The sequence below is a fragment of the Mustela putorius genome, unplaced genomic scaffold, assembly GCF_011764305.1.
Source record: "Mustela putorius furo isolate JIRA1106 unplaced genomic scaffold, ASM1176430v1.1 tig00001130_pilon_pilon_pilon, whole genome shotgun sequence".
Taxonomy (NCBI): Eukaryota; Metazoa; Chordata; class Mammalia; order Carnivora; family Mustelidae; genus Mustela; species Mustela putorius.
In genome coordinates this window covers 1094989-1110120 of record NW_025421584.1, presented here as the reverse complement: position 1 = coordinate 1110120, position 15132 = coordinate 1094989, and the positions used below count along the sequence as shown (strand labels likewise).

Below are 15132 nucleotides of genomic sequence, written 5' to 3'. Positions count from 1 at the left end.
AGGTCTTTGCAGATGCTGCTCCCTTTGCATACCACATGAATTCACCTAGCTGCTATATTCAATCCGCTGGGGAGTGTTACTTGTACTTTAATACTTTCCTCTCATCCAAGACGGTGTTACCCTTCTGAGTGTTCCCAATGCAACTCTAACAGGCACTGTTTTAACTGTTTACTCTTCTATTTTCACCACAGGTCCAAAAGTTCCTCTGAGATGGGCCACATTTTCTTAGTACTATACGTCTCTCCAATTTGGCATATACTTGGCAAGTTGAAAACTTAAACTTTTGTTGAATGAATGTATTAAAACTTTCATTTGAACCATGACTTTAAAAAAAAAAAAAATCAAAGCTGAGTTACTTCAGTTTAGAAATACCTAAAATTCCTGACTTTCATTGCCTTGAAGACAGGAATTCTCACATCATTAGTATTTAGTAGGGTGTATAATACACAGCAGATGTTCTGAATATATGTTTTAAGAAATGTATACACTTTCCTAAAGGAGAACAAGGTAAACCACTTTAACTACATAAGTTTCACAATCCATAGTTCTTTTTATCTCAGACACTGCAATAGTCATATTTTGCTCTGTATAGAAAAGTTATGAAAAAATACCAGTTATCTCCTGACTATTCTCAGTTCTACGAAGCTTAGCTCATTACTTCAAATACATTGAAAAAAGGTCAACTTCAGATTAAACAAGACTTGGTGGAGGAGTTTTGGGGGGCGTTTTTGAGGGAGGAGGGTAATAAACACAAACACACACAATCCCCTCCAAAACCAAAATTGGGCACGTTTATATACTCACTGTATCTGAAGTTTTGCTTGGATTATTGCTTGGATTAGAAGAATGTGAATTTGAACTATGAAGAGCACTGTGGTTGTGTGAATTTTCTTGTGGAGAGTAACTGGTCCCTGCAAAGAAACAAAGACCAAAGTGAATTATAAGTTGTATTTCATGTTTAATTTCAACTGCTTTCTATCATACTACAGATTATTGTGTATCCCTAAAATCATTTTACATAAGCATCTGGAATATATACATATTCATACTTCTTACTTATAAAGTATTTGTGAGCCTACAAAAGATGTGGCTTAAAGAGCATATAGCTTGCATGGCTGACAGCCTATGGAAAAATGTTATGTATATCACATGAGCAAAACCTCATCGGTATCATTTCTTGCAATTTTTTAAAAATAAGAGATTTATTAGGGAAAGACAGAAACACAATATAAAGAAAAAAAGCACAAAAATTCAGTGATACAGAACTAAAAGTCACAAATATCCAGTATGTTTTTACAATTATTTTTCAATTTCTTAAAGAGACTCTGCAACTTGATTTTAAATAGTTTTGTCAATATTTCAAATAAAACAGTATTAAGAAAGTTAAGTCCTAGGGAAGGTATCTGATGAAGATGGTATCATCTAAGTCTCCTAATAATAGGACCAACTCTAAGAATTGCTTAAAAGTAATTCGTGAGCCTTGTGAATAATCCACACATCTCAAAGACCATCAGGAATGATAGTGTTTATTGTCTTAAGAAAAGCCAAGGTATAAAAATAGACTTGCAAAAACACCGATTCAAGTTCAAAGAAGGTTCACCACAAAGTCTAACTGCTATTACAATTTCTTAACTGTATTTCAATTTCATTACATTTTTCCCCAGCAACAACATAACCATAATTCACCTTAAAAATTAACAAACAAACTTGGGGACGCCTGGGTGGCTCAGTGGGTTAAAAATTAACAAACAGACTACACTGGCAATGGTAAGAAGTCTACACTGTAATGAACAAAATGTGGGAAGAATAATATAAATGACTGAGAATTAACTATTTCAGTCAGCAGGGTAAACTAAGTAGGTAAGAAAAGTGAAATGGGACAGACAGAGCGGACTTTACAGTTTCAGATACCCAAGTGGAAATGTCAGTAGACCTACAGAGCATTAGGAATTCAGAAGTGATTGGCAAGTCTCCTCCATTAGAAGTCAAAGGGAGGGACTCAACTTTGCCTTGCATAATATCAACTTTGCCTTGCATACTATCAACAAGCAGTATGAGCTTGGAATGAAGTAAGAGTATGGCAAGAGAAAAGGCAATGGCCAACATCAAACCCTGGGTAAGGGCCAGTTTATAAAAGAAACCAAAAGCAGATTCAAAGACCCAGAAACACTAGTAATGTGATATAGACAGGAGAGGGTTACTGAAGGACGTGGCACAATGTGGGTGATGTAACAGAGGAAATATCTCAACCAGACCACTGCTTGATGACTTCTTCACCTACTTGTTTTTAATTTTACCTTGCTGTATGGCATGCGTTTATATAAAACACCCTAAACTTAGACAAAATATTCTTCAGTAAACATTGTAAGAACAAACACAAAGAGAAATTAGTCAAGATAAACTCAGCGGGAAGAAAAGTTAACATAGCTGGCCTTAAGACCTCTATCCTCAGAAAGGCCCCTGTGCACAGGTGGCCCTTGGCTGACATGTGGGAACCTAGATAGATATAGTTCCCATAAGAGTTAACAGTTGCTCACTGTGCCCAAGTTGTTTGGGCATAAAACATGGTTTATGCTTAACATATGCTTTCCTACTGGGAATCCACATTTTTGGTAGATGCTAGGTAAAGGGGCCTATGTAACAAACCAAATCTAGTAACAATTTTGGGTACCAAATTTCTAGTAAGTCTCCTTTATAATCAACATTTCACAAATACTGTCTAATTCATTGCTGAAGGAATGAAGTATGTCTTGTGTGACTCTACTAGGAAGACTCTCAGAAGCCTACAACCTGGCTTCCTCCAGGCTTTATTCTGCATACCTTTTCTTTTTCTCTTAGCTGACTCTACTATGTATCTTTTCGCAGTAGTAAGTCATAGCCACGATGATGACTTGCATGGGTGCTGTGACCCTCTTAGACAATCACCAAACCCCAAAACACTCTTTCACAAAGAAATCTTAATATTCCCAAGTTTTTAAGAAAACCTATGCCAAAATCTGCACTTTTCATATGTAACTCCTAGTTTGTTTGTTTTAAAGAAAAATCAGGTTAACAGGAAAATAGAGCTAAGAAACTGAGTAATATATACAAAGAAGGTCATATTATCCATCCCTCTTAAGAGTTTGGATACCACTGAAATTTCCATAAATATGCTTGCAATAATGAAGAAAAGGTCAATTTTATAGACTGAAATGAATTCTAGAATAATCCTTTAAGAAGCCTGCGTTAGATGCCTTTACATTTACATGCATATATTCTTAAGCAAGATGACCTACACTTAGACTATAAAAGTGCCACACTAAAGATTTATTACAAGACTGGAGAAGTGAAGTACTCTACCAACAGAAGGTATACTAGGCATCGAGGTCTACTAATCTCTCTCTCATGAGGTTAAGATCCAGACATCTACTCCATTTAGTGTTGTTCTTAGTATCAATGAAAATTCAAAAACTGACAAGCACCCAATTTAGTTAAGCTCTTACCTCTGCAGAAACAGTAAATATTCTACCAGTGTGACAGATGGTTATCAGATAGCTTTTAGGCCTAATATATGTTTTTTCAGAGGCCATAATATACTGAAAAAACACAAGTACTGAGGCACCCTGGCCTAAAGCTTTAGAGATAAGAGAAAACTCAGCTATTAAGAACGAAGACATTTTCAGAGACAGGAGCTTTCTGAGTCTACATCCTGTGAAATAGATTTATCTAGACCACTTAGCAAAACTAACAACTGAACCTTAAAAAAGAAGTGAGAAGCAAGATTAAGATACAGATTATTCTGGTAAGGGACTAAGAATAAACTGACATTCTTAAATTGGATCCAAAACTAAGTAAAAGAGGTTTTATAGAATGCATGGTATGGGATGGCAAGCAATAAATCTTTAGACTCTGGCCAGAAGGATGTGCTTAAGAACTGAATGCAGGGCAGATCTGCCCCTAAATAACACGACAATACAAAGTTCCAGCAAACTCTCCTTAATAAAAGCTACAATTTATATTACCTTCCAAAGTATTTTGGGGGGGGGGGTGGTGTCTCATTTGAGCCTTTAAATTCTTCCAGGTAGTTCTTTTCATACTCAAGTTAATACCCAAGTAGAGAAGAAAAGTGATTACATACACAGCCTACCCAGCATCAGAGTAACAATGATGCTGGATATGATTTTCCAGGACTACACTTTCCATACCTAATATACAAAGTGCTACAATACAAAATTCCTCAGAAATCTTTTTATCTCAAAAATTCACATAAATTTTTATTTCCTGCCCTACAATTAGTCTGCATATTTCAGGATAAGAACACAAGTTCTTTTTATTAATAGTATGATGTAGGGAGGTCTGGGTGGCTCAGTTGTTAAGTGTCTGCCTTCAGCTCAGGTCATGCGCTCAGGATTCTGGGATCTAGCCCTGCATGGGGCTCCGAGCTCGATAGGAAGCCTGCTTCACCCTCTCCCACTCCCCCTGTTTGTGTTTCCTGCCTTGGTGTGTCTGTCAAATAAAATCTTTTTTTTTTTTTTTTAAGATATGACGTAGAGTCTAAGACTGAAAGAAAGAACAAGTGATCTGCGGATGCCAATATATGCTAAGAGTAAAGCCATGCATAAAACTGAAACTCAGAATTCTAATACTAAATCAGTGATTATTCAAGTGCACAAAGGAAGTTAATATAAATGCGGGTAAGAGATAGTCTCATGCATGCTATCTGGCCCAAGAAAGTCTCTTTGAGGAAAGCAGGATTTATGGATTAGGTGGGAAACAACTGGCTTTAAATGATACTTAAGAAATTAAACTTAGGGGGCGCCTGGGTGGCTCAGTGGGTTAAAGTCTCTGCCTTCAGCTCAGGTCATGATCCCAGTCCTGAGATCAAGTCCTGAATCGGGTTCTCTGCTCAGCAAGGAGCCTGCTTCCCCTCCTCTCTCTGCGCCTGCCTCTCTGCCTACTTGTGATCTCTGTCAAATAAATAAATAAAATCTTTAAAACAAAACAAAAGGAATTAAACTTAGGACTAATGAAGCAAGTCTTAAAGATTTCTAAGAAAAGGATACTACTGGGGCACCTGGGTGAATCAGTGGTTTAAGCCTCTGCCTTCAGCTCAGGTCATGATCTCAGGGTCCTGGGATGGAGCCCCGCATTGGGCTCTCTGCTCAGCAGGGCGCCTGCTTCCCCACCCTCTCTCTGTATTTGCCTCTCTGCCTACGTGTAATCTCTGTCAATTAAATAAATAAAAATCTTAAAAAATAAATAAACTGTTTAAAAAAACAAAGAAAAGGATACTAGTGAGAATTACTTGGGTTTTGCGGGGTGAGGGGGTGGAATAAAGGGGTTACAGGTTTATGCTTGGGCAAAGTTCTCTCATCCAGTGCTTAACCAGAGGGATATAAAATGGAGATGTTTTCACTCAACTGGATGTTAATGTCAGACTGGAATCCAAGGATCAGCAAATTACAATCTGCTGGGGGCATGTTTTCATGAATGAAGTCATTAATAAAGTTTTATCAAAACACAGGGACAGGGATAGGCAGAGGTTGGTTGGGTTACGGACACTGGGGAGCACATGTGCTATGGTGAGTGCTGTGAAATGTGTAAGCCTGATGATTCACAGACCTGTACCCCTGTGGCAAATTAAATACAGTATATGTTAATAAAAATAATTTTTAAAAAATAGCGACAGCCAATCATTTATATTACCTATGTTTAGCTATTTTTTTCTTTTAATTGTGACAGCAACTGTGGGACCCAGGAGACTAAAACATTACCCAGTCTTTTAAGAAAACTTTGCAGATTCCTGGATTAGACATTAATCTAAGATAAGCAATTAATGAACATAATGCAATATACAAACCTGACAGAATCTTCAATGTTTAAAAGGCAGAATAATCCCTACTTAGCAACCTCTCTAACTTCAGAAGTGAGGTCTTAAGGATAAAAAAGGCTAGAACCTTCAGACTGAGAAAGATGGAGCCACTGGGAAATGGCGGGGGGGGGGGGGATGTAACAAAATGCACCTGACTCAGCTAGAAATTAAGCAATTACACTGTACTTCATTTAGAAAAGGGAACTTGGATATTAAAGGAAAAACAAAGAATATACACTCCTCTATGAGCAAACAAGACTGGGAAACACAACCAGCTTTTCAAAAAGTGAAACAACAGTTTTCATTCTATTTAGGGATAAATACTATGGCATTTGGGTCCTTATTCAGAACATGAAAACCACTAGAATTCACTACCAGATCATCAGAAATTAAGTCTTCATGCCACCTACAAATAACAAATAATGAGTAAGGCATAACTAGAATACTAAAGATTTCAAGGACATCTACCACCCTAAACTGCTATTCAAACTAATAAAAGTAGGCAGTAGGTATGACTAATTAAGTTCACTGGATCTCAAACTTCAGTATATTTTTTAAAATGTAGATTAGATTTCAAGGTTGAATCTCACAGAGATTCTGATTCACAGTATATGGGACAGGACCCCCAACATGTAAATTTTTAATGACATGGTTTTGATGTGGTCAGTATCTGCACCACACTTTATTTTAAATGGTCTACTGCCTTCCACTACTTTGGTTTTCCTCTCATCAGTCCAAAACAAGAGACCACAAACAGTTAAAAATAAGGAGATTTTTACAAAGAAAGCCACATCTATAATGAGTATTTTTACCATAACATAAATATCTTCCTGACCAACCTTAAATTCTGCAAAATCACACTAAAAATAAGCCTTATGGGAAAAATAGAGTAGGAACAAATCACTTAAAATTATGCAACTGTAGGGGCGCCTGGGTGGCTCAGTGGATTGAGCCGCTGCCTTCAGCTCAAGTCGTGATCTCAGTGTCCTGGGATCAAGTCCCACATGGGGCTCTCTGCTTAGCAGGGAGCTAGCTTCCCCCTCTCTCTCTGCCTGACTCTCTGCCTACTTGTGATCTCTGTCGAATAAATAAATAAAATCATTAAAAAAAAATTATGCAACTGTATTATAACTAAAGCACTAACAAAAACTTGAAGAGCACAGGCAAGCAGCTCAGCATAGTTATAGATTTGTTTCAGAGGATATTAAAAATGAAAAAAAAAATAGGGTAGAAATGAGGCTTGCTGGGAATGAATGAGAACAGAGAAGTGACGTTCTAAGCACTGAGGCTACAGTTTAAGTGGATGGAGAAGAAGTGCAACTTGCCAGAGAGCCAGGCAAGGGGGGGGAGCAGACTTTAATTTTCTTTACCCTAGGCAACAGCTAGCTGGATGAGAGCTTTTTCTTTTCTATTTTAAGATTATAACCCTATTCCTGCTATTCTGATTCTCCTTGCCTAGAAAAAAAAAAAAAAAAATCCCGCATATAAACCAATACAGCTTCAATTTATTAATGTCATTCTCCAATTTACTAACTGTTTATGAGCTACAATAAATGGTGGAAAATCAAAATGTAGCTAACCAGACTATGTCTCCTGGTGAGGGTAGAAATGATTCAGATGTGTTAACAAAAGACTTGTATCTGACAGCGCCCTGTAGTTGAGTTACTCCCTCTAGGTAAGTGTTATCCAAATTAAGCCCACTAGGCCACATATGTTATCGAGCACTTGAAATTTGGCTACTCTAAATTCAAATATGCTACATGTGTAAAACACACACTGGATTCAAAGACTGAATACAAAAAGAATGTAAAATAGCACATTAATATTTCTATAGTGATTACACGAACTATTTTAGACATGTTAAATAGTATTTATTATTGAAATTAACTCCAGATGTTGGCTAGCAGAAAATTTAAAATCACATACGTGGCTCACTGGATGGCACTATTCTAGATGAAGGTATCCACTGATAATTAGTGGAATGGGGCCAGAGATGCCTACTAAGCAGAGGATATTCCTCAAGTCTTGTCCCATCTTAAAAATCAGCTTCTAATTATCTGAGCCTAGTACCTAATTCTGCTTATCACAATATGCTACATTTTCCAATAGGATCAAGGATATTCCTTTGTTAACACAGTAAGGACCAAAAATTATTAAACTAGCACAGATGAAAGATGCAGCTTACACTGAATTTGATTAATAAAGCTTGTTTTAGAAACATTATTGCTGTGATGATGGATGGGCTCAGTCGTATCTCAAGCCCCACATGTCTGGCTCAGGGCTAAGCAAGGAGTGTACTGGAGATTCTTTCCCTCTGCCCTTCAACTCTTCCCCTCCCCCCTCCCCCCAGGGCTCACATAAGCATGCACCCCCCTCTCTCAAGTAAGTCTTTAAAAAACTAAATAAAAACAATACTGCTATCCTTTATGTTTACCCCAAATTAATATGCTCTTTATCATTTTGCACAGTGATCCAAACTACTCTGTGCAACGTATGTATCACATATTTCCTTTGGAACTACTCACATCTTTCCTACTCTTACATGTGTACGTAACATATATTATTTATGTATACCTGAAAACTAGAAATGGAATTCTACAAAATACTTCAAGGAACAGCGCACATGCAAAAGAATCAAGGTGAGTTGGACCTTTCCTCACACTATACACAAAGACTAATACAAAATGAATTACAGACATAAATGTTCACCAAATTTCAAGTGAAAAAAAAAAACACAGGGGCGCCTGGGCAGAAAGCAGCTGGTTAATCATCTGCCTTTGGCTCATGATCCCAGGGTCCTGAGATGGAGCCCCACATCTGGCTCCCTACTTGGCAGGAAGTCTGCTTCTCTCTCTCTCACTCCCCCTGCCTGTGTTCCCTCTCTTACTGTGTCTGTCAAATGAACAGAATCTTAAAAATATACATATTACATATATATAAAAATTAGGTTTTGTCAAAATTTAAAGCGTTTGTGCTTCAAAGGATACCATCAAAAAAGTGAGAAGTCAATCCACGGAAGAGGAAAACATATCTGCATATCCTATGCAAAGGACTTTTATCCAGTTCTACTATTACAACTCAATAAAAGATAAATACATTTTTTTAAATGACCGAAAGATAACAAACACCTCTACAAAGAAGGCATACAAATGACCAAAAAGCACATGAAAAGATGCTCATCAATATTAGTCACTGGGGAAATGCAAATCAAATCTGGATAAGATACCACTCAACATCTATTAGGATAGCTACAGTCAAAAAGACAGACTATAACAAGTGTTGAGGAGGATGCAGAGAAACTGAAACCCTCATAACACACTGCTGTTGTGAATATAAAATACACAGCTGCTTTGGGAAATAGTATGGTATTTCCTTAAAAGATTTAACAAAGATTTATCGTATGACCGAGTGATTCTAGGTATATATCCAAGAGCGGTGAAAACATGTCCACACATGTTCACAGTACATTAGTCTTAACAGCCGAAAGTTGGAAACCAAATGTCTAACAAATAAATATGGATTATTCAAAAATAAAAAGAAAGAAATACTGCCGCAAGGTATAACACGGATGAACCTTGAAAATGCTTTGCTAAGTCCTATAAAGCATTCACAAAGGACTACAGATCGTAGGATTCCACTTATATGAAACATCCACAATAGGTAAAACAGAAAGGAGGTTGCCTAAGTCTGGGGGCGAAGTGAAAACTACAGAAGTTTCTTTCTGGGTGATGAAACTGTTCTAAAACTGATTGTGGTGATGGTGGCACAACTGGGAATACATTAAAAACCACCGAATTGCACACTCAAATTGGTGAGCTGTATGAGAGGCGAACTTACCAAACAGAACTTACCAAATAACAGTAATAATAATAATAAGCTACCATACTTTACATGTGTGACTTTGACTTGTCTAGCTTACAGAGAGATCCCTAATTCATCATTTCTCAAACTCTACTCCTATGAGATGTTTTGAACAAAAAATGTCATACAGCCATGTAAATCTGGAAGAAGTTGTATGGGATACCTTCTTAGAGAAAATTTTACATGTACTTGAAAGGATCTAAGAATTTCTGAACCTGGGGGTAGGGGAAGAAAAAGAGAACTAAGTATGGATACATGATACAACATATATGAACCACAAAAAAAAAAACCCTATATTAAGTCAAAGAGGCCAGTCACAAAGAATGTATACAATCCATTTATATGAAATATCCAAAACAGGAAACTATCAAGATAGAAAGCAAATCAATGGTTCGGGACCAGGCAGGGAGAAGAAATGGGGAGTGACTACCAATAGGTATGGGGCTTTCGGTGGGGTGGTGGTGGTGGTAATAATTGTGTAATATGTGAATTATACCTCTATTTTTAAAAACAGACATTTGAAATGAGAATCACTCAGTGAAAAGAGCACTCCATCAAGTAATCTGGGCTTTACTCCACATTCTGCCTCTGCCTTATTAAAGTGAAGAGGTCACTAACTTCTACAGTTACCTTCATCGTCAAGGTAAGATACTGATTGGACAGTGTGTAGAATTACTTCCATTCACTTAGAAAAATTATCAACATAGAACTAGACCCCTCAGTGATCTCAACCATTTGATTCAGTATCACAAAGAACAAAGAGCTGTCATTTCAGAGCTATGTAGAATCCTGGAGTAACGATCTCCTCATTCTTAGAGATTCCAGGAGAAATGCACAGCATTCACCATAATATTCTCAATACTCTCCCACTTTCATTCCTGTCTTCGTTTTAAAACAATCTCTACAGCAGTCAAAGTAACCGTTCAAGCCTGCATCTCTGAGGCACAACTGTCTTGAATTTTAATGGGTACACTTCATGTCTTACTCCCCCTCCCCTGCCTCATTCTGCCGCATTCACAACTTGCTCACTACCCTACCTATTCTGGCCACTTTCAGTTCTTTCAATACTGCCCAGTTCCTTCCTATCCTAGAGCCTTCCTACATTCTATCTCTTCACCTCTCCCATTCTCACTCTGCCTATTTCTTGGTCATCCTTTGGTCTTAGCTTAAATGCTACATCCTTAGAAATGCCTTCCTGATCCTCCAATCTAAAACAAGCCCCCTACCATATCACTTATCTCTCCTTAACCGCTATTTTTATGCAGTGTAATTAGATTACATCTCACACTATTCTGTTTCCTTGTTTTTATATTAACTACAGGGTTTGTCAAAAGGAAGGAAAAAATACTCCTTCGAAAGAAAAAGTTAACATAAAAAAAAGCTTTAAGAAAACGTATCAAATTATCTTAAGATTAAGAATGGACAGGCAACAACGTAGCTGCAAACTGAGTATTACCCTTTTTCAAACTGATGCCTTTAGAGAGACAGTACACCAAAAGAGAAAGAGGCAGGTCCTGCCATGTCTTTATGTCCCTCCAAGTAATTTTACCTCCTAACTATAATCAACCGCACAAGAAGTAACCAATTTCATTCAACTCAGGAAAGCCTCATTGTACCCCTCAAACTAAAAATGGGTGAAAAATGAAGCCAAGGGAATCTTCAAGAATGTGCTATGCTGGGCGCCTGGGTGGCTCAGTGGGTTAAGCCGCTGCCTTCGGCTCAGGTCATGATCTCAGGGTCCTGGGATCGAGTCCCGCATCGGGCTCTCTGCTCAGCAGGGAGCCTGCTTCCCCCTCTCTCTCTCTCTGCCTGCCTCTCCATCTACTTGTGATTTCTCTCTGTCAAATAAATAAATAAAATCTTTAAAAAAAAAAAAAAAAAGAATGTGCTATGCTCTCATGTTTCACATACTTAAAATTCTCACTTATATTAAGAAAATAAAGGAAATTACAAAGATCACCTAATGAAAAGAGATTTAACTGGGGACAATGAAGTGAAGAATAAACATCAATTTAAAAAAAGGTATGAGAGGGACGCCTGGGTGGCTCAGTGGATTAAGCCGCTGCCTTCGGCTCAGGTCATGATCTCAGGGGTCCTGGGATCGAGTCCCACATCGGACTCTCTGCTCAGCAGGGACCCTGCTTCCCTCTCTCTCTCTGCCTGCCTCTCTGTCTACTTGTGATCTCCCTCTGTCAAATAACTAAATAAAATATTTTTTTTAAAGATTTTATTTATCTATTTGACAGACAGATCACAAGTAGGCAGAGAGGCAGGCAGAGAGAGAGGAGGGAGCAGGCTCCCCATGGAGCCGAGAGCCCAATGCAGGGCTCGATCCCAGGACCCTGGGATCATGACCCGAGCCGAAGGCAGAGGCTTTAAACCACTGAGCTACCCAGGCGCCCTAACTAAATAAAATATTTAAAAATAAAAAGATAAAGGTATGAGAAATGGCATAAGAATAGGAAGGCACAGGGTGACAGGGTTCAGAGGGCAAGGAGTAAAATCAGTCTGATAGGAACACAGATTTCCTACACATGAGATAAAAGGGATATAAAGCTAAAGAAAACCAAAGACTACTAAAAGGGGCTTAGAAGCTAAGCTAAGGAAGAAACAGATTTTATCTTTTGGACAAAATAAGTCTCCCAATGAACAATTAAGAACTGATTATTTGGTTTTGAGTATTTGGGGTTCTTTCCATCCTTTTCAACAGTGCTGGGTGGGCCATGAGAAAAGGAGACTTTCAAGTATGCATCTTTAAGGATGACACAAAGACTAAAGAAAATTCTTTGAAGGAAATGGTTGTCTAATGTTTCCCCCCAACTTTTAAGCCACAGAATTCTTTCCTTACATGGCTGGCTGCTCATTCTTCAGTGGTTAATTCACAAGCTACCACCTAAAACACCTTCTCCTCCCTGACCACGTCCTACCACGTGCCATTACCATTTCAAATCACTACTTCCTTTACGGCTTAAATCACAATATAAAATTATCCTGTTTGTCTATTTCATATATTGTCCATCTCTTCCACTTCTAACAGGAGAGAAAACCTCCCTGAACACATGGCTACAATCCCTTAATCACAACAGTGCTGGGTCCATCAATATACTAAAGTAAAACAAATTCATGAATGGAAGCCCAATACTTGAAACAGGAGCCACTTTTACTGCAATAGGGTAATGGGAGATTAAGGATCAACATGCTCAGTTCCATTCTTGGAACCTCCAGCCTCCATACAGCATCATTAAAAGAATGATAGCATTTCTACAGATGAGTTGCCAAAAAGCTGGGCAGTAGTAACAAATCGTGTGTTACATGCATGTATATAAACCTCACCTGTTAAATGTAACTAATATGACACAGCAAAAAAAAGTGTTAAGAAGACATTAGCTGTTATACCCACTGACTATAATTACTAAGTTAAAAATAAAACACTCTCCTCCCTTCTTTTACCCGTACCCTTAATATATATTGGAAAAGTGCTTCTCCCCAAATCATGAGGTATTAGAAAGAAGAGGGCATCATATTACAGCAGTGTTACCTCATAGAAAACATGGGTTTTCCCTTATTGTTTTTTCAGTATTTTTAATACTTTTTAAAATTTTACTATTTTAAATATTGCTCTTGTGTGTCAGAGACACAAGCACGCAACAGCATTTATTCAAAAACTTCATGCCCCTGCTGCTTAGTCATTCCACTTTTGTGTTGAGACAGTCAGGGCTGCTACTGGTAATCCAACATCGGACACACTGTGTCTAGGTGTTCTCCAACTGTGAAATGGTTGTCTATTAAAGGGAAAAGTAAAAACTGCCACATTGCCTAAGTCAATTTTACACACATCAAGTAGCAGATGCAAATGCTGCTTACTATGAGGGATTTTAAAAATTAAAAACAGAAGCTCAATAATTAGAAAAGGAGAAGCTTGACAGATCACATTTTGCTGATAATGTTGAACCAACATACCAATTTTATGGCAACATTCTTCGGACAAATATTACATCTCTTCACTCTCCCTTTAATCCTATCTTCCTTTTCTCACCACCTTCTTTGTCCGCTTACAGCCCTAGCCAGATTAGATTATACAGGTTTTAGAAACTGTTTCAAACCTTCAAGGAAAAAGCATTCCTGCAATGCATCTGTTCCAGAAACAGACTTAATCCTAAAAGAAACAATTACAAAATTCTGACAAAGAAAACAAGAACCATAAGGCAATACAGAATAAGAGAATTCACAAGTGAATTAAAAAAAGAGCTGGGAGAGAAAGGTCACTTGACCCAACAAGTTGAATTTTTGGCACAATTAAGCAGAGAACTACCTGAAACAGGGTTTCTAAACCTCTGCCTGGACCCCGAGAGTGAGCTCTGGGAAGAGGATTAATAATCACGTACAGTACCAGTTCAGGAAAAAACCAGAATAAATGAACTAGTCTTTCCCACATTATGGTACCACCCATACCTCCTTTCTCTGATTTCCAGGAAGATTGTAAACAACCAACTTCTAAGGGCACAATTAATGTAGTGTCCAGGAGAATAAGAAATAGAATCAAAGAGAACTGAATCACTTTACACATATACATCCACACACATACATATTCAAATTCACTCAACACAAGTATATACACAGAAATCACCCTATACAGCCTGTGCAGAGACGGAAGTGATGATATGAACATTAATACAGCAAAGAAAATACTCTGAAATAAATATCAGGAAACCAGTAACTTTCAAATTCTCTTCTATCCCAGAGTACAGAAAACAGGAATTCTATGAAATAAAATAAATAAATAAAGGGGCGGGGGAGCTGGAAGAAGAGGAAGAACTTAAAGACGAAATCATACAAGAAACAAATAATGTTTCTGAAGTAATAAAAGAATCAACAGTGCTGAAAGCAATATCAACTCTAAGAGCAACACTGACCTGAAAAATATCAAAGGACAGAGATAAACACTTAGAGATAAAGAGCTACAAATGAAAAATGAAGTCAACTTGTGTAAAACTGGAGGTACTGAAGTGCTCGCTTCGGCAGCACATATACTAAAATTGGAGGTACTGAAGAAGAGAATAGAACACAGGACACTTGAGTATTAAAAAAACTAGTAATAGTAAAATAGAATTTTAAAAAATCTTCCCTGAAATATAGGAAAATCTCAATCTGGAGATTGAAGGGGGTTTACCATGTACCAGGAAAAATAAAGAATCCATAAAAACTGAAACATATCTTCATGGTCTGGTGAAGCTGCTGAATTTTAAACATAAAAAATTCTTATAACACCCAGACAACAGAATCATGTCACTTATAAAACAAGCAAAAAAGTGCTGACCTAGGACTTCTCCACAGAAATTCTAAATGCTACAATACAAAGTAGTAATGTCTTATGCTAAAACAAAAAAAATGGATGTGACCCAGGAAATTATTTTTCCAAC

The 15132-nt window shown here is 37.6% G+C and overlaps 1 protein-coding gene across 10 annotated transcripts in view; it reads right to left on the bottom strand.

Moving 5' to 3' along the window:
- WAC (WW domain containing adaptor with coiled-coil) overlaps positions 1–15132 on the bottom strand; it is an 84362-nt gene that overhangs the window by 37763 nt on the left and 31467 nt on the right. For all 10 annotated transcript variants that reach the window (XM_004779353.3, XM_013049353.2, XM_045087418.1 and 7 more), the window contains one exon: positions 805–911. In XM_004779353.3, the coding sequence (XP_004779410.2) occupies positions 805–911 (107 nt within the window). The remainder of the gene's footprint in view (positions 1–804; positions 912–15132) is intronic.